Below are 24,981 nucleotides of genomic sequence, written 5' to 3'. Positions count from 1 at the left end.
CAAAGGGCTAAGCCCACCTAAAGACCATGTGCCAATTGCTGGAGTAGTTATGAGACATGAGGTGAATCCCAGCAGGTTTACTAAAGAGAAAAGTGATTGTGCTGGACCCTGAGGGCCCCTGCAGATCATAGATGGGGAAAACATTTCAGGCTCTGGACACAGAGGAAGGTGAGATGAGGCGGAAAGAGGGAGGCCAGCAGAACAAAAACCAGGGGCCAGACTGCAAGGGGTGTTAGGCATTTCTGCCATCCCTTGAGGCAGTCCCTCATTGCCTTCTGCCTGCCACCCCAGGCACAGTGTGGTTCAGGGCTTCACACTGCTAGTACCAGTCCTTCCTGGGCATCTTTCACTTTTTTTTCAGAGATGCCAGTCAGTGGGCCTCACACACAGATGCAGCCTGGAGGTGGATGAAGTTTGACCTCTCCTAGTACCACTCAACCGTCGGAGGACAGGAGATTATAGAGCCTCCTAAGACCAACTCTTCTTGGCTCCTCAGAAGATGCCCAAACCCAAAGGACCAACTTAGTGATGCCCATTCATTCTAGACTATCTCCTTGCCTGCTTTCCTTTCCTCGACCTTTCCCTCCTACTCCCTTGGGTGCCACCCAAGATTAACGATCTGTGTCAAGCCCTGGTCCTCAGGCTCTGCTTTCCAGGGAAAGACAACCTGCAAAAGTCATGATTGTCCTGCAGCCCAAACCAGCACTTTGCTAAGATGAAAACAAAGACAACAGTATTAAAGAGTCTCCAAGGAGCTCCAGCCACTTGGTGGGACCATAGGGTTGAAAGAAAACCTCTCAGGATGGCCTCTGTCTGCTCCTGTGCTTTGTGCAGGTCAGCGAAGGTTATATAATCCTTCCTTGGCATGGCTGTTGCCTTCTGGTCAAGGACAATGCAGGCACAGATATCCCAATAGGCAGCTGAGTCACATGGTGGAACAGTGAAAGGACAATGGAAGAACCCCCTGGATGGAAGGGTGGCGAGCCAGAAAGAAGACAGTTATTAAAGCAATCACCAAGGTGAGTGAGAGGGGAGAGAGCCTTGCTCTCAGAAGAAGGTCCTCTGTGAAGGAGGACTTCCTAAGGAGCCAGAAGAAAGGCTTTCTGGAAGGAGAGCAGAAGTTAAGAGGGCATTGTTGCCTGTGAGAAGAACACAAAAGGGATGTGGTCCCTTAGCTGCTAGAGAAAGGTGGTGTGGGCTGGGAAAGGGGGCTGGAAGTGGGTAGGGACTGGGAAGGCCCATAGGAGCTCAGTTGGGAGTTTCTGGGGGAGGAGATGGAGTGCCAGGGAGGCAGGAGGCCCATCTCCAGGGACAGTCATCTCCCACTCTGTGGCCATGTCTGCCCTGGGCTACATTTGCCCATTTTTAGCTCCAAATCTTCAGTAAATCCTGTCAAACACAGAGCATGTGTGAACAATTTGGGGGAGAGGGGATGAAGGAAAAGGGGGTGCTATCAACAGGACAAAGGGAGCAGAGATGGATAGGGGAAACAGTGCTGGAAAGACTGTTCTGTGTGTGTTAACTAGTTCAGAAACTGTTTTACTCAGTTTGCTTTAACATATGTATACTTGACATAATGAGCTTTTTATCCTTTGTTAATTTTTTTAATGGATACTGATCATGTCATGGCTCAAAATTCAAAGAGTATCAAACAAGAATAGTGAAAAAACTCTTTCCCAAACTTATTCCTTCAGACACCTGCTTCCCCTCCCTAAAATCACTCATACTAGCTCTTATATCTTTATGATTTGATGAGAAATAATCACATGTAAAATTATCTCTTCCGGAATTACACAAACGACACACGATGTGTCACAAGTTGCTCTTTTCCTTTTCCGTGTCACCCCTCCTCAATCTTGTTCTGAATTCATATGATGCTCCTTTAAACGGAAGCACCATAAGAATTCATCAAGTAGTTCTGAGTTGATGGGTAAGTAGGTTGTTTTCCAACTTTTACTCCCATAGAAATCAGTAAAATTAATAAATAAGATATAACACAGGTTAAATATGAATTCAAAATGCCAAAAGATTTGAGAGCATTTTGCATTTCAGATTTTTTGGATTGGGGATGTATAACTACTAGTCCAGCCAAAATCTGAAAAATTCCTGGTCCCTAAGCATTTGATAAGGAATACTCAACCTGTATATTATTAAAAGTGCTTTCATTGTCACAAGGGTACAGGTGATTTTTTTCACACCAACACACAAGTGTGATTTAATATGTCAGATGATAGTTAATATAGATGTGTGTTGAAAGCATTGTCACACACATATTTGATTCAATGAGATATACTGATAAGAAAGATTGGTTTTTATAGTTAGAAACAGTAATGCATTTTCAAAAAGCAAACCATGTAAAGATTAAATGATTTTTTTAATTTATTATTTTAATTTTATGTGTATGAGTGTGTTGCCTGCATATATGTAAGTTCACCCATGTCATGCAATGCCCGCAGAGGTCAGAAGAGGGCATAGGATTCCCTGGAACTGGAGTTACCTGGAGTTACTGATGGTTGTCAGCAGCCATGTGGGTGCTGAGAACTGAACCTGGTTCCTCTGAAAGAGCAGCCAGTGCTCTTAACCACTGAGCCATCTCTCCAGCCCCAAGACTGAGTAATTTTTGGCATCCATGGTAGCCAAATCTAAGGGAAATCACTTAAGCAATAAAGGCAACCTGGGAAAAAAATGAGGTCCACCCACCCTGACGATTGAAGGAATTCTGAGTGTGGACTAGGGAACCTGGACTTGCTTCCTTACCTTGCTGCTGTGAAACTGTAGGAACACAGAGTGGCAAATCCTACCCTGTGAATCTGGCAAAGCTGTTCTGAGGATAAAATGAGATCTGGTTGTAAACCACGAACATCTCAACTGGTATTGAGTCTTGTTATTCATATATTGCCTGCTGTATCATTTCCTGAAGGCCAGTAGACATTCTACGTATGGTAAAAAATTCTAAAAATACATTTCATATACAAAATTTCACTGGACATGATCATTTTAATTAAATGCATGGAATGGTGACCCAAATATATCACAATGCTTTGAAAGCTGATTAAATAAAGAATCAGAAAGTTTACCAATTGGTACTGGCTAAACTATTGCAACTTTAAAAAATCCTTATGTGCATGAGTGTTTTTCCTGCATGTATGTAACTGTACCAATGTTGTGCAATGCCCGTGGAGGCCAGAAGAGGTCGTCAGATCCCCTGAAACTGGAATTAATAGACAGTTGTAAGCTGCCGTGTGGGTGCTGGGAACAGAACCTGCGTCTTCTGGAAGTGCAGTCAGTGTTCTTAACTGTTGACCCATCTTTCCAGTCCCTATTACAACTATTTTCTCTTTGCTATCTCCCCATCTGCCCACCTCATCCACAGTTATTAAAATCAGATTTACTGCAAGCAAACGTGACAGGAGGTAAACCTGACCAACACTCAAATGTGATGGGATAGGTAAAATCTTTTGCCAATGAGCACCATTGATATTCTTGGATTCATTAGCAGCATAGACTTCCTGGATTCATTTGGAAATAATTGATGAAACAAATGGGTGAGCAACATTTGAGTGCCTTGAAAATGAACATGGTGACATGTCTGGCTTTGAAAAATTCTGGGAAATGACCCATTTCACTCATCAAAACTGTTAAGACATGCCATTGGAGAAGCAGACAAGTACCCCAGGCTCCCCTCAATCAATCCACTCACGTTCCCACTACCTCTGCTTTAGTCCCTGCCTCCATGGAAATAGGTCACTGACCTGCCCTTAAGGGAAATAGAATCTCTGGCAAGACTGAGACTTTTAATAACTGCACTTGTCAATATATGTCAGAGAGAATGGATGGATTCTTATCAAGTTACCTCCTAAGCTGCTAACAAAATGAGTGGCCACAGCAGGTGACCAGACCCAGTATCCAGAGTATTCGCCAGGAAAAACAAGCATCACAGCATTAGTGTCCAGGAAAATCCACACCGCCAACACCTGTCCATCAAACCACTTGATGACTAGGACTCCTTTCTTCAACATTGCCCCCCCCCCACCAAATCAAGGTGCCTTGGTTTATTCAATGTGATTATTAAAATGATTAATTATTTCTTCCAAGGTTATTTTGCTAAGCAATAAATAAGGAATATCTACAGAGAATGATATATTTTGTCCCATTTCCTGATGAGAATAACACTTAGAAACCAGCTTTTGTTGAGTGAACTTCCCTTGACATTGTATGGCCTGCTGCCTGTAACACATTGCCTTTTTGGCAGCCCTGTTCTCTAATTCAGAAAAACAAACACCAATTCAGAGTTTTATTTTACAATTCATCTTCTGATTTATCATGTCTGAGAAGGTCAGCTTCCAGATTTTCTATTCTAAATTACTGCTGAACAGATTTTACAAACAAATGGTTTTCAACTGGACCAGAAAAACTCTTAAAAGTTGGGACTCAACTCTCTCTCTCTCTCTCTCTCTCTCTCTCCCTCCCTCTCTCCCTCCCCCCTTTACTCTTATTAAAACGTAAACAATCAGCAATCCCACAATTTCCCAAATCAATTATTTGTAAAAGAATACACAGGTGCTGGGGAGATACTAGAGTTATAAAAAGAAAATAGCAAATTATTTTTTCATGGGCCAGCTGCTCAACTGATGTGATGCTGTTGAGAAGGTTGGTTCTTGGAGACTCAATTAGCAAATCAATTAACACCATCCCTGACTGCCAACACACTGGTTGCTGGCCCTCAGAGCTTCTTGGTGAACCTCCATCTGATGCCCGGTCCAGTCATTCAACCTTAGCTTCCTTTGGTTTCCACCCACCCTAGGCACCAGAGGCCCATTCTAGTTTAATCAAAGATTAGTAACCACCAGAAGGAGCATCACTCACCATCCTGCCCTCCCTATTCCTCTCGGTCCCAGTCCTAGATTGCCTTAAAACTGGATGCTGATGGTGTGGCTGGCTGTCATTTTCCCTCAGTGGAAAGTAGATATAACCAGACAAAGCAGATGGTTCCTAAAGGGCACATCCAAAAAACCTGCTAGCCAACTGTGGCGGTGCCTTTCAAATAAGCAGCAAGTTACTGGAGAGGAAAATCAAATCTCCTGCCATTGCCGCGACATACCCCAGACTGTACACTCAACCAACTCAGGAGTTTTCTAATCCCCAGTGAGGTACAATGTGCTTTGCAGGAACAAAAGACATTCTTTCTAAGCCTCATAGTGATAGTTATCATCTCTATGAATGTTTCCATGTCTGTCAGTAAATCCTTCATCTATGTTAGGCCATCTTCAGGAGATGGCTTGTCTTGGGTCCATGGACAGTCACACATGCCTAGGACAGACAAACACAAATGTCATGTCCTTGGTTAGCTGGGTAACTAGAGATGGAACCTGCAGGTTGCAAGTGGCAATTTAAAACATGTTTCATGTGCTGGTTCATCATTAAATAATAACTGAGTACTTTTTCTTACAAACTACAAATAAATCCACAAATGATAATCTGTCCAAGCCCTGCCTCTGACTTGGGTAAATCCTTGAACATTTCTAGGTCTAGGTTTTCTCATGCGTAGCACATAGGTGGTTGAGCTGGAAGATGTTTAAGGTCCCTTTTGGCATCCCAATTTTAAAATGGGGAGGAGTCTCCTCCAACATTTTGGCAAATCATGGCTCATTAACCTTCTCATTCAGCGAACACTGAAACCGGCAAGCCAGTCCACGAAACGGTACTCACCTTTTCCACCGGTGTGTGTTCCTCACTGGTGACATTTGCTTTTCTTGATTCATTTTTAGACCTGCTCAGCCTTCTGGACACTTTTTCTCTGAGGAGAGTGGCATATCCAATGTGTTCATAGATGGGGTTCGTGGTCATTTTTGCAATGTATTCAGCAGCCTTTGTTTCTATGTACAGTGTTATCAAGCCATCTGTTACCAGGTCATGAATGGATTCGAACCTCTTCTCGCCCACAAAGTGTTTCCCATCATGGAAGAGTCGGTAGTTTAAAGTCTGGTTTCCAAACCTGTCCGGCAGAAAATGGAGTATTATAACTGTGAGGAACACAGACTACAGATTTAAGTGTGTCCTTATGTCAGGCCTGGGGCTGGGTACTTGCTTCTAATTATCTTAGAGCTCTTTGAGATGGGTACAATTATTACCTATGTTTAACAGTGAGGCAACTGAGCTGTGAAGAGCTGGGGCTGCCTGCTAGACATTACATGCCTGGAATGAGGTAGATGGGATCTGATTCCAGGTCAGATTTGGGGCCATTTGGTATTGTAAGTCACAGAGGTTATTGAATCTACCTTTCTCATTTGTAAAAGTTGGAGGGTAGCCTCGATAACCTTAACCTATACATTTCCTTAATGGGAAATGACAATTACCTCTGCAAGGGACTTCACCACCACTGACCATGATGTCCTCTTATTTTATTACGTTTTTGACTGCCACACATGGAGCACCCCATATCTGCTACCCAAATTAATACAGCAGATGAGAAACATCAGGGGTGTACTAAATGTCCCAACATTTCTGGCATCCCTGCAATCTCACCTGCAGGGTCCTCTGCTTTTGTTACTGGCCCTCCTCTGTGGACGCTAGTCTTCATCTCAGAGACCCTGCTGGATTCTCCACCAGAACTGCCTGTACCTGGGCTAGGTGCTAGGAAAGAGGAAAGTACCCTGCATGCTTAGAGTTCTCAATAGCTTTTGAAATACTTCCTCATCACTGCATTGTTTAAGATATGTTCTAGACATCTCCAGTTGCAACTTGGAACATTTCTTTGCAAAGCCACCCTATGGAGATGGTGCACTGAACCCATAAACTTCATGGGCTATGCTGGGAAGGCTTTCCACTGGACCCAGTCTTTCTATGAAGAGAGCACTTGTCAGTTCCCAAGAATCCACACATGAACTTCTGGATAACAATATAATTTGAGTATTGGGTAACCTTCCTGAAACCTCCTGAGCATCACTGCAAAGAAAAAACGGCACAGAGTATACAAGTGCAACAAATGCAGTGCTATTGGGACTTGTGATGTTGACCAGAGCTCAGGAGATGCTCGTTCTATTGGCTTGTTGGCACGTTGCACAGCAGCAGTCATTATGACAAATTTGGGGTCAAGGTGATCTCTGAGAGAACTTGTGAACAGTGGTTACATGTCTACAAAATGCCCACACTTGATAACCAGCTACACCATTACCAAGAAAACACACACACATACACACACACACACACACACACACACACATACACACACACACATACACACACATACACACACACACACATACACACACACACACACGCAAGCTCTGGCATGCTGTTGGCACTTTGGAAATAAACTGAAAATAAAAAGATAACGGAGAGCAAGGGATTGTCTGTGGGTACTGAGTTTCTGTTTGGGATGATGAAGACGTTCTGGAGTTGGATAGTGAAGATGTTGCAAAATGTTAATAACATATTTAAAGCTACTGAATCACCTAGTTAAAACAGTGAACTTTACGTTATGTGTGTTACTGCAAGTTTTAAATTTTTATTTATTTATTTATTTTTATTTTTATGTGTATGAGTGTTACGCCTGCGTGTGTAAGTGCACCTGTGTTGTGCAATGCCTGTGGAGGACAGAAGAGGGTGTCAGATACCCTGGAACTGGAGTTACAAATGGTTGTTACCCACCTGGAGCCTACTGGGATTTGAACCCAGATCCTCTGCAAAAACAGTCAGTGCTTTTAACTGCTCAGCCATCTCTCCAGCCCCACTACTGCAATTTTTAAAAATTAGAAAAGCATAAAGTTCACTTTTTTCAACAGTGAGGTAAAAGCAGTTCACCTTAGAGCTAGTGTGTAGCACCCTGGTTGCCGCTGGCTTTCTCGAAGGATGTATGCACCTTCCACGCCTCCGAGGAGTTCATCTGCCTGCTCCCTGGAGATGATCCCGTGAAACCTGGGGGGACATAACTGTGACTGCTCTGAACAGACCATGTACAACTCAGTTACTACCAGGACTAGGCTAAAAATGATGGTTATGTCTCCAGAGTGAAGAGGGGTGTGTCTACTTCACATTTTGTAAATCCACTCAGAAGCACCTCCCAGCATGTCCCAAACAGATGACCGCTCAAGACTCTAACACAGGAAAAGCACCCAGTTTGTAGGCTTTCTGCTCTTGTCTTTGCTCTCAGGCTGAAGATGAAAATCGAAATGAAAGCCAGGTTATGGCTTCTTTCTAAACCATAGGGAATAACAAAAGAGCAATTATCAATTTATCTTTCAGTTCAAACAACAGGAACTATGGATTATCCTGATTGCAAATGAACACTTATTGATCAGCAACCTGCTTGCTTCAGGTGCTGGGCGTTGTTGATTTTAGAGGCTTATTCTCTGAAAAGAAAAGGTAGCTAGAATCCACATTCTTTTAGTCCTGTACATTTTGCGAGCAATTGTTTAGGGATGTATTTAGAAAAAGGACCTATTTTTCTGTTTGAATGATAATGCTCATCTTTTTTTTTTCCTAGCATTATAAAAGTAGCACACATGTATGTAGACAGTGTGGCATACTGGGGGGAGGGGTGTTTGGATTGGCTAAGGACTGCATTGGTCTCCTGAAGGCAGCTAAGCCTTGGTCAGTGACTGGGGAGGGTGAGGACCCGTGGTGGCTGGGTGGGCTCCACCCAATTGCCCTGCTACCTTTTAAGCAAAGATGGAGGCATAAACATTCTATCCACTAATGTTTAAGAGGAAGGAGGCTGGAGTCGGGAGAGAGACCAGTGCTCAGGAACTCTAAGCTCCTGGAAGAGGAACCAACACCTCTTTCTAGGATTACCCAGAAGTAGAAAACTTTGGGGAATAAATCAGATGAAGAATTTTCTGGGCAAAACCCCCAAATTTATTGCCTTGGAAGAGGAAAGGAGAAAGGGAAGTTAGCTAGACAAGATTTTTTTCCTTTCCAGGAATGAAAAGATTGTTTTTTTTTTATTCTCCTACTTCCCTTTCTTTCAATAGTAGGTTTTCCTAGGTGATGTTCTTGACCCAGCAGAGCAAGATCAAAAGGAGCTATGGTTCTGTGCTCCAAACTCAGCTCTTAGGTCTAAGGCAGTAATAGCTTGGGAGAAAGGGGCTTTATGGTCCCCTAGGTTTTGTTTTCAATCCCAGGAGCCAGTGCTTGAAGCAGAGCTTTTCTGAGAGCAGTGGGATGAGTGTGCTGGGATGTAAGAGAAATGAACTATCCTGAATAATGAGGGTCTCCTCTGAGAATGGTGATACCGAGGAGGCTGGGGAGAGCTTGGTCATGATCATTGGGTTCTCACTGGGTCTTGCACACTGTGTGTGAAACTGAGAAACCAGGAGCTGAGGGGTTTGGGGCTTTGTGAATGAGACCACTGGATCCTGAAAACATCATAGAGAAGCCTGTGTGGCATGAGTTGGGCAGGGAGGGCTGGCAGTAGCCTTGGCAAAGAGACCCAAGGGCAGCCTTGCAAGTGTAGTGGAGGTGACATGGGTACTGGACACAGGGGTAGGAAGAGCAGAGGACGTGAGAAAGTTTCCCACCAGAGTTAAAAAGGACAAAAGCTGGTGCAGGAAGAGCTGATAGGATGGGTGTTCGGGACATGCCAGGAGGTGCCACAACAGAACGAAAGAGGCACAGGCCCACTGCAGAGGGCACAGTGACCCAGTAACCTGCCTTGGTTTACTCCTGCAGGGAAAAGGCAAGGATGGGGAGAGTTCCAGAAGGTGGTGAACACAAAGCAGCTAAACTGTAACTCTCTTGAACTAGCAAGTTGAAGTGATGACCAGGAGGCATAGGTGGGTATCGAGAATTAAGTTCAGCTGTTCAAAATGTAATGACAATTCTGTGCCCCTGAAAGTACAGTCTATAACTCTTTACAGTTTTGAAAAAGTCAGAATGTCTGTAATAACGGGACTAAGGTAACAATGATTCTCTTTCACGGGGTGGAGACAGCTATAGATATTTTCCATCATATGTTTCCCCATATATTTTATTTTTCAAGGTTACTATTTACAAAGTAATACCAAATAAAACTAAGTATTAATTATGGTGCTGGATACCTTTAGTTGTCAACTTGACAGACCTGGGTTGAGGGAGCCTCAGTTGGGGAATTGCCTCCATTGGACTGACTGGCCTGTGGCCATGTCTATGAGGCATTTTCTTGATTGTTAAGTGATATGTGAGGGCCCAGACCACTGTGGGTGGTACCACCCCAGGTAGGTGGTCCTGTATATAAGAAAACAGACTGAGTATAGGCCAGGGGATCAAGCGTGTAAGCAGCACTCCTCCATGGCCTGTGCTTCAGCTCCTACCTCCATGTTCCTGCTCTGAGTTCTGACCTTGGTCTCCCCAGTGAAACGTGACTCAGGAGATGTAAGCATCAGTTGCCTGGAAATAGGATGTTGGCGGAGTCTCAGAGTCTGGGTCTCTGTGTCTGTGTCTGTGTGTGCCACACACAACAAAGGTGAAAGTCAGAGGACAAAGTGCAAGGCTTGGGTAAATTGTCTTGGTGGCAGGCACCCTAACCCTAACCATCCTGACAGTCTCTTGTCACTTTCTTGAGGACACAGAGTCTGACCCCACAGGTCACCCCCCCACACACACACACAGCAGCAGCAGCAGCAGCTTGGCTGTGCTGTCATCAGAAGCAGAGAGCAAAGAGTGGATGAAAAGAGCTTCATTCCCTTTATGGCAGAAAGGAACAGATTCAGGAGTTTCATCAGTAAGGGAACAAGCACTAGAGTCTCAGGAAGAGCCAGTGGAGTCTACGGGAGTAAACAAAGGCACAGAGCCCAGTTGGGGAGGGACTGGCCCAAGATCACCAAGGTCAGGCAGCCCTGTGTCTGGACTCTCCTGTCGGCTGGATGTCCACCATCACGACTGAGTCCAGTGCCCATTCTGTCCTCCAGTTTCCTGGACTCAGGCTTGCCTGTACTTCCCAGCTTCTGCTCCCTACCCTGAGTCCTTGGCAGCTTTCTAGTCAGCCAGTCAGTCAGTCAGTCAGTCAGTCAGTCAGTCAGTCATCAGTCAATTCCTGGCACAGAGAAGAATCAGCCTGTCTGAGGTGGGGCCCAGCCAACCCTGAATTTCCACCTTCACTCTCTCCTCCTTCACATCGGAGCTGAGTCCAAGTGTTGTGATATAGGACTCCCTTGCTCCCTGGATCGTCCAGCTCAGGGGACTGCTACCACGTGCATGCACCTCCTCCATGGCCTGTGCTTCAGCTCCTACCTCCAGGTTCCTGCCCTGAGTTCCTACCTTAGGCTCCTTCAGTGATGAACTGTGACACTGGAGATATGAGCCAAGTTGGTATTTATTGGTCAGAGTGTTTTGTTACAGCAATTGAAAGCAAGCTAGAACAACTATTAACTTTAAAAATAAAAGAAGTAATTCACAATGGTAATACTCAGAATTGAAATGCTGACAAGTTCAGAAGAAGTAAAAATTTAAACAAGACAGAAGTAAATACTCTCTTCTCCCTGTGCAGGAGAAGTGCTTCCTGAAGAAAGTGTGTATTGCTTTTTGAGTAGAAGAGAAGAATACCTTCACCTTTTAAAAACAAGAGAAACAGAATCTGAAAGTTGTAAATTAATTCTCCTCTAATATAAATGTTCTTTTGTGACTAAGAAAACACACTCTTGCCTTCCTCACTCTCCTTGATTATAGGATTTGGAAGGTTGGAAGATGAGAAGAAAAGATTATTCGATCAAATTTTTATTTGAAAAGGAAAACACATAATAAATACAGTACCTTTTGGGATTCTTGTACAAAAGTATATAAGGTAGACCCTATTCACCCTCTCTCTTTTTAAAAAAACTTATTGTGTAATTTTCAAGCAAACCCCAAGTCAGGATATCAAGAAATAAAATCATGCCTCAACATAGATGAGCTTTTGGAATATGAGGGTCGATGAGCGGGGCCTGCATTCCTGGGCTTATTCAGAGGGCCTGGCTGACTTCTCAAAATCTGACAAAAATGGTTCTGAAATGCAGTTGCAGCCATTTGGAAGGAGCACTGGGCTGAGACTTCTGAGAGGGTCTTTAATCATGAAGCAAGGCCCTGCTGGGTGGGCAGAGAAGACGAAAAGGCCTTGGATTGATCAAGAGAGCTTGGGCGGTGGACTTAGAGAGGTTTCACCTTTTCATGTCTCTAGTTGACCTTAGGAAGAAAAGTAGCTGTGTACTACCTCTCCCTGTGACCATTCCACGGCCCTCTTTGTATTCTATACATCACAGTTTTGGACTGTAAATTACTTTAATAGTCACGTATATTTTATTTTGCAATAGGTTTCCAAGGAAGTCAAACAAAGCTAGAGCTGGAATTCAAAGGAAAATGGGACTGAGTGGGTGGAGGGAGAATGAGGGTGGTCTTAAGGCAATTTGGTTAATACAGCCAAGTCTGGAGAGATCAACCTTTTGGTTTTATGACACTATGGGGAAGTGGGATACCCTTCCAAACCACTGTGTTTTGAGGTTCATGAAAGTCAGGAATTCAGCTCTATCGTCTGGTCTTTGGCACCCTATGTGTTTATACTGTATCAGGGTAGATAGTGAAATGAAATGCTAATGGAAAGCCCAATTATGAAACACACTGCCTTCCATTGCACACACTTGCCAGGCACTCAGAAGCTGCTTTGTGGAGAGAATTGCAACACAAGATTTCCCCCTCCCACCTTAATGGAAACTAAGCAACCGAGTGTTGAAAAGAAAATTCAATACAAAGGAGTCTGATTGCGTTTATTCTTATTATTAAACTCTGACACAGTGGACCTGTGATGAAGACTATATATTAGAGAATTTTTAATATTTAAATGACATAAACTGGCTACTTATTAAATTATTAAAACAAAGAATAATATAATACATACTCTCTTCCATAATATTTTGGTCTGTTTTCCACCTATATTAAAAAGAAGAAAAATGTTAATAATGCATTTGAATTCAAATCAGCTAGGTAAAAATGCTATTCAAATAAACAGCTAGAGTCTCAGTTGTACTTTTATTATAGATTTCATACACCAAATCAGAATGAAGCTATGGAGTTAATCAACACATTCAACCTTGGAGAGAAATGATCTAGAATCATTACATTTCTCTATTCGTTAGGCTCATTTCCACTCCAATCCCAATCATAATAAAAGAATTTTCAAATGAAACAAAGTGTTGCTTATTTTAAATGGTAAGAATTTATAAAGATATTTAGCTTCATTCTAAAAGACAAGATAAATACTTCTAGCATGAATAAAGCATAAGCATTTATTTCCAACTTCATCTAATCGTTTTGTTTTGTCCTTAAAAAAAAGTGCACCTGGATTAAAAAATAAAACAGATTTAATTTGGTTTATTTCCAAAGAAAATCGATATTCTGACAGTCTTATTTTTTCAATAAAGGCTAATAATGGGCCACATTTGATTTGACACCAGAGGCACAGGATCTAGAAGACAAGATTTATAACTTTAAAACCATGCACATTCCAGAAAGTCTTCTTCCATCCCACCTTTGACCTTTGGATTACTGGGTCGGATTTGATCACATGCATGGTAATGTTTCCATAAGAATTTTTTGCTTCTGATGTTTGTGGTATTGGAGTTGGTAAGAAATTAGCATGGATTTTTGTACTCAGCCTCAGTCCCCAACTCTAATTTGGACCCTTAAATGGAGTTGAGTCACATAGAGTTAGGGATTTTATTGGTAGCAGCACGTCTTTAAGAATGGAGAGGCATTTTAGTTCACTTCTATTCACTGGCAGCTGTTTTGTTTGCAGTTAGTTCTATCTACAGTCAAATGAACTGTTTTCTTAACAAGGCTCACAGAGAGGCACAGTGGTTGGATTTCAGGATACTAAGCTGTTTCTTCATCTACCTCTGTCTTCCAAAGGATACAGGGTATCCAAAAGGGAAAATCTCAGAAGGGAGAACCAGGGCTCTGAAGACCACCTCAAAATTCTGTATAGGACAAGCCTAGCTGGTACACAGTGATTATCTAAACACTTCTAAACTCGTATTTGCTCTTTTGTGCACTTTATACCCAAAAAGCACCCAACCAAAAGGCTGTTCACAACTCTTGATTTTTCAGGTGTGAAGTCATTTTTATGAAGAAAGACTTAATAATATTATCAACTGGAGCACATAGTATGTAAAAAGGCCCCTGCTTAGCTGACGTCTCTTCTATAAAAGCTGTGTACCATTGTCACGCTCTACATTGATAAGTTTTTAAATATGAATTGAACATTTGTAATAATTCTATTAGCTTTCAAAGTTCTTATTCATATGATACTATTGATATTAAATTGCAACCCCAATGTACCATGGAAGCAATTTAGAACTAGAAAAGCCAATGGAAATAGGCAATATTTAGCAGTAAAATACTTCCCTATTTTAAAAGATGTAATATTCCAAAATTTGAAATTATTCCTTCTATTGAAAGAAATGTTGTCATTACCATTTTTTTTTTGTTAAGCCATAACACAAGTTATAAAATCTGGGTGTATCTTCTAGCCCTACTGAGCCCTCTATTCTCATTTCTCCCAAAGGAGATAATTAATCTGTTTTCTCCTGTGGACAGCATGGCAGATAGCATCAACTTCTAACTCCTGGAATGTAGGCAAGAAGTTAATAAATGTTGAACTCAATTGTTTCTTAATAAGACAACAATTACTTTCAGTTCATTCATCAGCCAGGGAAATACATAGCACACATATTAGATTGAGAGCTCTGTGCTCAGCCCTGTCATTATTCAGGCAGCAGTTCCCTTGCAAGTGCAGGACTTAGCTATGAAGAGCTTGTGGGGTTCTGTGCTTCCAAATGTGGGAACACTTAAGGAGAAACCTAATACAGACTACCAGATAGGAAAACCAGTATTCACAGTCTCCCAAATATGATCTTGCTCAGGGGACACTTTGAACTAATTGAGGGACATATATCCTGTGTGAAACCACTAGAACATAAACCAGGAGGCTTGAGTCACCAAAGACACCAGGCACGTAGGACAGAGCCAGGGAAGAGACCCCCAAGTATCAGTAGAGACATGTGGTAAAATGTTATTCCTTCTTCATCTGAATTAAAACAGATAAACATCCTGGTTTTCTTTGTTTTCTCTTCATGAGCTTTACACAGGAGGAGAGGAAAGACACAAAAAGAGTAAAGACAAGGATGTGTTTGGCCCCCTGACCACCGCTCCTACCAGTCAAGGTCAAACCTGTTCTGATAACAAGCTCATCTGATCTCTTTTCCCTTTGCTGTCTCCTTGACTCTTGCAGAAAATATAGCTGTCCTTCTCAATGTTAAAGAGAGAAAATGACTGGGATTAAAAAAATCGTCTTTTTCTTTTCTTAAACTTTTGCTTGCAGAAGTCTAAGCAGAATGTCTCTCTACTTCGCTGAAACTTCAACCAGCCAAAAGCTTAATATTTAGGTAAAGGAACTTGGAAAAGTCATACAACATTCGCATTTCTAGGTTGGTTAAGAGTAGATCCTTGGATCCAAGTGCAGCCTAATCAGCTGGGTATCTCGGCTCAAAGGGATAAAGGTCCTGCCTGGTGAGACTGGTCCTTGCTCTGTGACCAGTAGTATCTTAAGGAACCCCATCCACTCTCCCCAGATCCTCAGCCCCCTGATAAGACTCAGGGTTCACCTGTGAAATTCAAATATTTTTTTCTTTTTGTGTGTGTGTATGTGTGCATTTGAGTGTGGCATGTATGTTCATGGTGTACGTACATATGTGTATGAGTGTGCATGTCTGTGGGGGCATGTGGAGGCCGGAGAAGGACATTGAGGTCCTTCTTTGTTACACTCAACATCATTTGAGAAGAGAGTCTCTCACTGAATCTGGCACTAGACTTACAACCAGCAAGTCCCAGCAATCTTCCTGTCTCTGCCCCACCACACTGGCTTTATAGGCCCATGTGCAGCCACACCTGGCTTCCTTTTCACTTGTGTACTGGGATCTGAACTCAGGTCCTCAGGTTTGTACCCTATGCTGGATAACTTCAGTTGTCAACTTGACACATCTGGTTAGAGGGAACCTCAATTGAGGAATTGTTTCGATTCGCTTTTCTTGTGGCAGTGTTTGTGAGGCATTTACTTGATTGTTGAGTAATGTAGGAGGGCCCAGTCCACTGTAGGCAGTGCCACCCCAGTGCAGGTGGTCCTATGTTGTATAAGAAAGTAGGCTGAGCATGGGCCATGGGAGCAAGCTGGTAAGCAGCGTTCCTCCATGGTCTGTGCTCCAGGTTCCTGCCCTGAGTTTCTGCGATGTTAGACTGTGCTGTAAGCCAAATAAACCCTTTCCTCCCCAAGCTGATTTTGGTCAGTGTTTTTATCACAGTATTAAAGGGTAACTAGAATACACCTCAACTATTCTTACCCACCAAACCATCTCTCAGGCCCTGTTTTTAAGTTTTAAAATTTTTTAAAAATTTTATTTATTATTTTTATTTTGTGTGTATGAGTGTATTGCTTGCATGTATGTGAGTGCACCCGTGTTGTGCAATGCCATGGAGAGCAGAAGAGGGCTTCTGATTCCCCTGGAACTGGAGTTAAGGATGGTTCGTAGCTGCCATGTGGGTGCTGGAATGAGTCCTCTGCAAGAGCAGTCAGTGCTCTTAACCGCTGAGCCATCTCTCCAGCCCCATGTTTTTTTATTTTTAAAGAAACTGTAGCATTGAATTTCATTTTCCAACTGTATGAGATTCTCTTCTGTAAATGTGAGCAACACAGAGGACAACTGATAGGTAAAACATCAGACAACTCAGAAAGTAGAACACTGTGTTCATGAAAACGTAAGGACATCATAAAAACAGGGCTACATTAGATGATGAAGGATTCAGGAAGGGACACAATGTTACGAAGTTTGTTTCTGAAGCTTCACAATCACAGTGAATGTGAATCTCCTGGGACAGCAGTTAGGGTCACCCTGGGGGAACCTGGCCACTGTGAATGAGGCTAATTCATGCTGGCTCTGCCTGCTTGCTCTTGAAAATTAGTGCTCCAACTCTCAGAGGTGAAAGAAGCTCAGCTATTTTTTTTAACGAAAAGTAGAAAAGTATTCATCGTAGACAAATGGCCAGGTCCTCTAATACTGGGTCCCTGTATGATCAGAAACTAGCAGCCGTTGGGGAAGCAGATTCTTCTTGACGCACAGAAGGCACAGGTAGAAAGATGATCATGCAGAATGGTGACTGACTCTTTCTAAAATGTAACTGACTTTTTATTCAAAATAAGCATCATTTCCAAGGACTAGTCCTCCAGGGTTGGCAATACATGTCATAGTTGTGCCTGTTGGCTAAAACATTCCTCTTTTAGAACAGCCTTAAACTATACTTCCATTAAATATCCTTACTAGGGAACTTTTCAAAGTGTAGTGTGACTATTGAAAATAGAAACCTGCCAGGTATAGTGGCTTGCAGCTTTAATCCCAGCACTTGGGAGGACAGAGGCAGGCAGATCTCTCTGAGTTTCAGTTCCATGTCAGCCAGGGTGCCCTCAGAGTAAAGCAAAACAAAACAATGACAAACAAGACCCCCCAAACCTCAGTATAATTGTTAAAGATTCCTGATCCCCACCTCCTAGCACCTGAGCCAGAATTATTAAGGAGAAGAGATTGTGTGTTATTTAATGAAGCCTCTCACTCCTCTGCCAGATGATTTTAAAGCAAGTGAAAGTCATATATATCACATGCCTGTAATCCCAGTGTATGGGCACCTGAGGCAAAAGGATTGCTAAAAGTTTGATGCCAACCTGGGTTATACAGCAAGTGCCAGGCCAGCCTGCATAGCCAGACCATAACTCTCTATCTATCTTGATGTGGGAAATGGGTTTGAGAGTGGATGAGTTATTCAGAACCAATCCAGTGACTAGATTGAGTGATCAGACTGGAAAGTACACTGGAGAAGGAAGCAAGTCAGAATTACAAGATAAGATCTTCACTCTGACTTCTGAGGGCATAAAAAAAGATGTTCCTAATTCACTCTGAGCCATGGAGACCTGGTGGAAAGCAGAGCAAAACTTTCCAAGATAACTAATGGAAACAGAACATTCTCTTGAAGTGCACAGTTGGCCCTCTAAGTCCTCAAGTCCCATTCTTAAAGATTCATCCAACTGCTTTCTGAAAGATCCATGAACTTTGGGACTGGAGAGATGGCTCAACAGTTAAGAGCACTGACTGCTCTTGCAGAGGACCTGGGTTTGGTTCCCAGCACCCACATGGCAGCTAACACCCATCTCTAACTCCAGTTCCAGGGGAATCCAACGTCCTCTTCTGACTTCCACAAGCATTGCAGGACACAGGTACACTTACATACATGCAGGCAATACACTCATAAAATAAAAATAATATAAAATATTTTTTTTTAATTCACAAACTTCTAAAACACAAAACTTTAATTTGCTACTTGGGGGACACCTGCTGGATGCACAGGGATGAAGGGACTGTAGGCGTTGCATCAGATATATAAGTCACCTGGTGGAAAGTGCATGCAGGATGTAAGCAGGTTATATGCATATACTAAGCCACATTACAGAAGAGGCTTGAGACTCTGTGGGCTTTGATATCTGGGAGACATCCTAGAACTAAGCCCCCATAGATACTGAGGGATGGACTTAGGTATTGTTATGCTATATTTCATGACTCTATAGTTCCATTGCAAATGCAATTATATTGCCAGTACTGCATCTCCTGAATATGGCTTTGATCCTGTCCAGGCCTGCCCATATCATCCCTACACTGAGCTCCTGTGTATGGGAAGTCAATACAAATGTTAGAGTTTCCAGTCTATGGCCACGTTCACCACATACTGAAACCAAGCAGAACTGTCTGCAGTTCTATGGGTATGCTCCCTCCAATATGTTCATCCTTTTCATATGTTCTATTTTAAGATCCTGAATTCTCCTTCAAAGGGGAAGAACACATGATGGTGAAGGGCACACTCTGGACTCAGCCTGTCTTGCTTTTGAGGCCAACTTGTGTAACCTTAAGGAAGTTACTAATTTTTTGTCCCTTGTTTTCTTTATCGTTAAAATGGGAATGATAATACAAGTGCCTGTCTCATTTGGCTGTTAGAAAAGACAAATGAATAGATTGGTACAATGGGCCTACAACTGAGCCTGGCACCCAGGGCTAGAATGAATCCCAACTGTTACCAGTATCTGTAGAAGAGGAAGATCCAGGTATGTTCTGTGCTGTGCCCTTAGAGCTTCTCTGCCATCTCCATCTTGCTGAGTGCTGAGAATTCGCTTTTTCATTTTCTTCTCTAAGTGTTCTGTGAAGTTTTTCTTTTGTTTTGCTTTTGAGAAGGAATCTTTTTATGTTGCCCAAGCTGTCCTGAAACTCTTTAAACTTAAAAGACCACATCAGCCTCCTGAGTACTGGGCAAATAGGTGTGTGCCATGCTGCCAAACTTCTGTGAATTTCTAAAGTAGAATTATACCTTCGCTGCATTCTCAGGATTCTCTCTATGTCTGGCACAGCATAAATAGAGCTACCCCAATAATCTGAAACACATACATTCCTACAAAGTGACTTGGGCAACAAGAACCTATATCCCACACTTCCATGGAAAAAATTAGTAATTTATTGTTAAAGCATCCTAAAAGATTTGTTTTCCAAATATTGCTAATGCTCCTAAATAACCATTTAGCAGTGTAATAAGCAATTTTGCATGATCTAAGATATTTGAGGACTAATTTCCAGTGTTTAACACTCGATAGAGTAATGCACATATATGTCCCTGTGCAGTGTGAGGTTGAATAGAGAGGAATTTTATTATCCTTTTCCACTCCATATGGTAATAAAAATAGTGAAATACTATTGTCAAAGATCTGAAAGTTACTCTCTAATTGGAACAGAGTTGGTAATGCCCTCAGGTGTGCTCAGGCTTCCCAGACACTGACTGCCATTCCTCAGGGGAAAGGGAGGAAAACTGTGTTCTATGTTTCTGCTCAGGCCAATTAGGGTAACACAGAGATGTAAAAGAAGCCTCCTTCCACCAGCTGCCCTGCTACTCAAAGTGTCTCAGGGACTAAGGTCACTGGGACCCATAGCCTTGCCCTCACCATCATCCTGGAGCTTTACCCTGCACCTCACATAGGCCTTAAAATTTGAGAAAGTGCTGTACATGGATAACTTGGTAGCATAGATTTTTAACTGAGAAAAGATGATGGCTAAAACTTTAGGTCAGTCATAGCAGATACTCAGATATTGAATGTTCGGAGAGCAGAACGGGTCAGTGCTTATTAGAAGTCAGCAGGATGAGGTAAAGAATATGAATCTAAGTCCTTCCTCACTGTGAATCCAACTTCTGTGTTACCCTGGGTAGGTTATTAAACTTTTCTGAATCTCATTTTCTTCAATTTTCAATAATATTGATGCTATAAAAATGTGCTATTTGGAGAGTGCCTGCTCTGGCCTCTGCCTGGTATAGAGGCTGAGACCTCAGCAGACTGCCTGAGAGCATCTGGATCCTTCCAGGCGCCACATAGGGTGAGCTCCCCCAAATCACACCATACCCAACCCTCTAACTGGGATTACGTGAGGCCCCTCCCACAGCCCTAGGGTAGACCTCTGCCTTACAGTAGGGTAAAGCTGAGACCTTAGCAGATCTTAAACAGGATTGCAGACAAGAATTTCTCAAAATTAAGGAAAGACATCCCCATACAAATACAGGAAGCACATAGAACACCAAATAGGACCAGAAAAGAAACTCTCCACAGCACATCATAGTAAAAACACTAAATGTACAGAACAAAGAGAGAATACTGAAAGATGCAAAAGAAAAACAAGTCACATATAAAGGAAATCCCATTAGAATTACAGCTGACATCAGTGCAAACTTTGAAAGCCAGGAGAGCCTAGACCAAGGTATTTCCAGTTCTAAATGACCATAGATGCCTGCCCAGAATACTTTACACAGCAAAAATGTCTATTATCCTTGAGAGGGAAAGAAAAACCTTCCGTGACATGAACAGCTTGAAAGGATACATGTCCACGAAACCAGCCCTTCAAAGAATACCTGAAGCAATACAAAGTACATAGAAAGGAACAACTATACCCTAGGAGCAATGAAAGAAACAATATAAAGGTATGATTGTGGAAACATAAGATTAGACAAAGAATGCAAACAGTAATCAAAATGATGGCAACCAATACACATCTTTCAATAATGACTTTAAATGTCAATGGACCGAACTCCAAAGTCAAAAAACACAAGCTAGTTGAATGGATCAAGAAATAAAATCCATCTTTTTGTTGTCTGCAAGAAACCCATCTCACCTTCAACGACAGGCACTACCTTAAGGTGAAAGGATGGAAAAGAATATTCAAAGCAAATGGCACTAAGAAACAAGCTGGGGGACAATTCAAATATCTGACAAAATAGACTTCAAAGTAAAACTAATCAGAAGAGATAAGGAGGGTCACTTCATTCTGATCAAAGGAACAGTTAATCAAGAAGATATTACAATCCTTAACATACATGCACCAAACTCTGGCATACCCAAATTCATAAAAATAACACTGCAGGACTTTAAGACACAGATTAACCCCAACTCAGTAATAGTAGGGGACTTCAGTACCCCACTGTCTCCATTAGACAAGTCAACCAGACAAAAAATAAACAGAGAGACATCTGAATTAAATGATACCATACATCAAATGGACCTAACAGACATCTTCTGAATATTCCACCCAAGCACCAAAGAATACACTTTCTATTCAGCACCCCATGGAAGTTTCTCCAAAATTGACCACATACTGGGGCACAAAACAAACCTCAACAAATACAAAAAATTGAAATAATTCTATGCATTTTGTCAGACCACAATGCAATAAAACCTAAAATCAACACTGGAAGAAGCCCTAGACTCTACATCAACTCATGGAGATTAAACAATGCACTCCTTAATGATGAGTGGGTCAAAGGAGAAATTAAGAAGAAATAAAAGAATTCCTAGAAATTATCCTCTTCAGAGGATGGTGTGATAAGAATAAGAGGTAGGAATTGGCTAGGCAGTTAGGGTAAAAAGACCTCAAAGAAAAGTAGTTTTTGGGAGCTTGTATCTAATCCTTAAAAGATTTTAGGGTTACCTCTTCAGAGGGGGGAATGTTAGAGTAGCCAAAAGCCCCATTAAAATAAATAAATAAATAAAAGAAGAAGAAAAAGTTTAAAAAAACGAAGTTCTGGAAGTCAATGTAAAGGACAATACAGCACAACAAAACCTCTGGGACACTTTAAAAGCAGTCCTAAGAGGGAAGTTTATAGCTCTAAGTGCCTACATTAAAAAATAAGAAAGAGCACAAATAAATGACTTGACATTGGAACTCAACACTCTGGAAAGGCAAGAACAAATGAAACACAAACTCAGCAGGAGAGAAGAAATAACAAAAATCAAACCAAAAATTAATGAAATAGAAACAGAGATCACAATACAAAGAATCAATGAATATAAGAGCTGGTTCTTTGAAAAGCTAAACAAGATAGAGAGACACTTAACCCAGTTAACCAAAAAGAAGAAAGAGCAAAGCCAAATGAATGAAATCAGAGATGAAAGAGGAAACATCACAAGAGACATCCAAAGGATCCAGAACATTATAAGGGAATACTTTAAAAACCTATGCTCTATTAAATTTGAAAACCTAAAGAAAATGGATGGATATCTAAAATAATGGAAACCACATAAGGTAAACCAAGAAGAGACATCAACAGTTTAAACAGACCCATAACATATATGAAACAATAATGCAATACCTCCCAAGTAAAAAAAGCCTAGGCCCAGATGGATTTACAACAGAATTGTACCAGAGATTTAAAGAAGTCAACCAATCAATACTACTTAAATTATTCAAAATGATAGAAAAAGAGGGAGAACTCCCAAATTCCTTTTATGAAGCCAGCATCACTCTAATATCAAAACCAGGTAAAGACATAACCAAACAAAACAAAACAAAACAAACCCAAAAAGCTATAGACCCATATCCTTGATGAACATAGAACAGATCATTCACCATGATCAAGTAGGTTTCGTTCCAGAGATGCAGGGATGGTTCAATATACGCAAGTCAATAAACATCATCAATCATATAAATGGATTCAAAGACAAAAACCACATCTTCATCTCAATAGATGCATAAAAGGCTTTTAACAAAATTCAGTATACAGTCATTATAAAAGTTCTAAAGGGAATTGGACTGAAGGGAACATATCTCTACATAATTAAAGTTATATACAACAAACCCACAGCCAGCATCATTCTAAATGGAAAAAAACCTGGACATATTCCCATTAAAATCAGGAACCAGACAAGGATGTCCACTATCTCCACTCCTTTTCAATACAGTGCTTGAAACTCTTGATAGAGCAGTAAGACAAGAGAAGGAAATTAAAGGAGAACTAATTGGAAAAGACCATATGATATTATACCTAAGAGATCCAAAAAATTCCACCAGAAAACTCTTAGAACTGATCAACACTTTCAGTAAAGTGGCAGGTTACAAAATTAATCTACAAAAATCAGTAGCCTTTCTATATACCAGTAACAAGCAATTGGAGAAAGAGTATAGGGAAACCATAACATTCACAATAGCCTCAAAAAATATCCTGGAATAAACCTGACCAAAGAAAGATTTCTACAATGAAAATCTTAAATCATTAAAGAAAGAGATTGAGGAAGATACCAGGAAGTACCTCCAATGCTCATGGATTAGAAGAATTAATATTGTGAAAATGATGGTCCTACCAAAAGCAATATATAGATTCAATGCAATCCCAATTAAAATCCCCATGACATACTTCACAGAATTAGAGAAAAAGTCCTCAAATTCATATGGAGGCACAAAAGACCCCAGAAAGCCAAAGCAACCTGGGCACAAAGAGCAATGCTGGGGGGATTACTATACCAGATCTCAAAGTATACTATAGAGCTATAGTCAGAAAGACAGCATGGAACTGTCACAAAAATGGACACATAGATCAATGGAACAGCATTGAAGATCCAAACCCAAGTACACACAGTTTCAGCCACCTGATATTTGACAAAAGTGCCAAGAACACACAATGGAGGAAAGACAGCATCTTTAACAAATGGTGCTGGGAAAACTGGATCTCCACCTGTAGAAGAATGAAACTAGATCCTTATCTTTCACCTTGCACAAAAGTCAACTCCAAATGGATCAAAGACCTCAATGTGAAACTGGAAACCCTGAAACTATTAGAAGAAAACATTGGCAGTAACCTACAAGATATAGGTGTAGGAAAGGATTTTCTAAATCGGACAGCAGTTGTTCAGGAATTAAGATCAACAATCAACAAATGGGACCTCATTAAACTAGAAAGCTTCTGTACAGCAAAAGAAACAATCAAGGAAATGAAGAAAAATATTCACCAGCAACACATCTGACAGAGGTTTAACATCCAGAATATATAAAGAACTTTAAAAAACAAAGAAGCAAGAAAGCAAATGACTCATTTAAAAGATGGGCTAAAGATCTAATCAGAGAGTTCTCAAAGGAAGAAATAAAGATGGCTAAAAAATATCTTACAGAGTATTCAATATCATTAGTAATTAGGGAAATGCAAATTAAAACCACCTTAAGGTTTTGCCTTACCCCAGTCAGACTTGCTAAGATCAAGAGAACAAATGATACCAAATGCTGGTGAGGATGTGGAGGAAGGTGAATGCTCATTCACTGCTGGTGGGATTGCAACTTATATAACCCCTATGGAAAACAGTGTGGAGAACTCTTAAAAAATAAAAAGTAGGCGGGAAAGAATTACCAAATGGGACCCCATTAAACTGAAAAGCTTCTGTACATCAAAGGAGGCAACCAGGGAAGTGAACAGAAAACCCACAGAATGGGAGAAAATCTTCACCAGTGACACATCTGACAGAGGTTTAATATCCAGAATTTATAATGAACTTGAAAAACAGAGAATCAAGACAAGAAGAAACCCAATTAAAAGATGGGCTAAGGAGCTGAACAGAGAGTTCTCAAAAGAAGAAGTAAAGATGGCTAT

General features: G+C 41.4%; 1 protein-coding gene across 1 annotated transcript in view; it reads right to left on the bottom strand.

Annotated features, from left to right (window-relative positions):
• Window positions 1-24,981, bottom strand: part of Chn2 (chimerin 2) — a 344,103-nt gene that overhangs the window by 124,684 nt on the left and 194,438 nt on the right. The window contains exons 4-6 of the mRNA XM_008841528.3: window positions 12,845-12,876; window positions 7,804-7,917; window positions 5,710-5,995 (exon numbers count right to left, since the gene is read on the bottom strand). Of these exons, the coding sequence (XP_008839750.1) occupies window positions 5,710-5,995; window positions 7,804-7,917; window positions 12,845-12,876 (432 nt within the window). The remainder of the gene's footprint in view (window positions 1-5,709; window positions 5,996-7,803; window positions 7,918-12,844; window positions 12,877-24,981) is intronic.

This window comes from Nannospalax galili, unplaced genomic scaffold (assembly GCF_000622305.1).
Source record: "Nannospalax galili isolate Female #2095 unplaced genomic scaffold, S.galili_v1.0 scaffold158, whole genome shotgun sequence".
Classification (NCBI taxonomy): domain Eukaryota; kingdom Metazoa; phylum Chordata; class Mammalia; order Rodentia; family Spalacidae; genus Nannospalax; species Nannospalax galili.
Note: the sequence above shows the minus strand (reverse complement) of the source record. Positions and strands in the feature narration are given on the sequence as shown.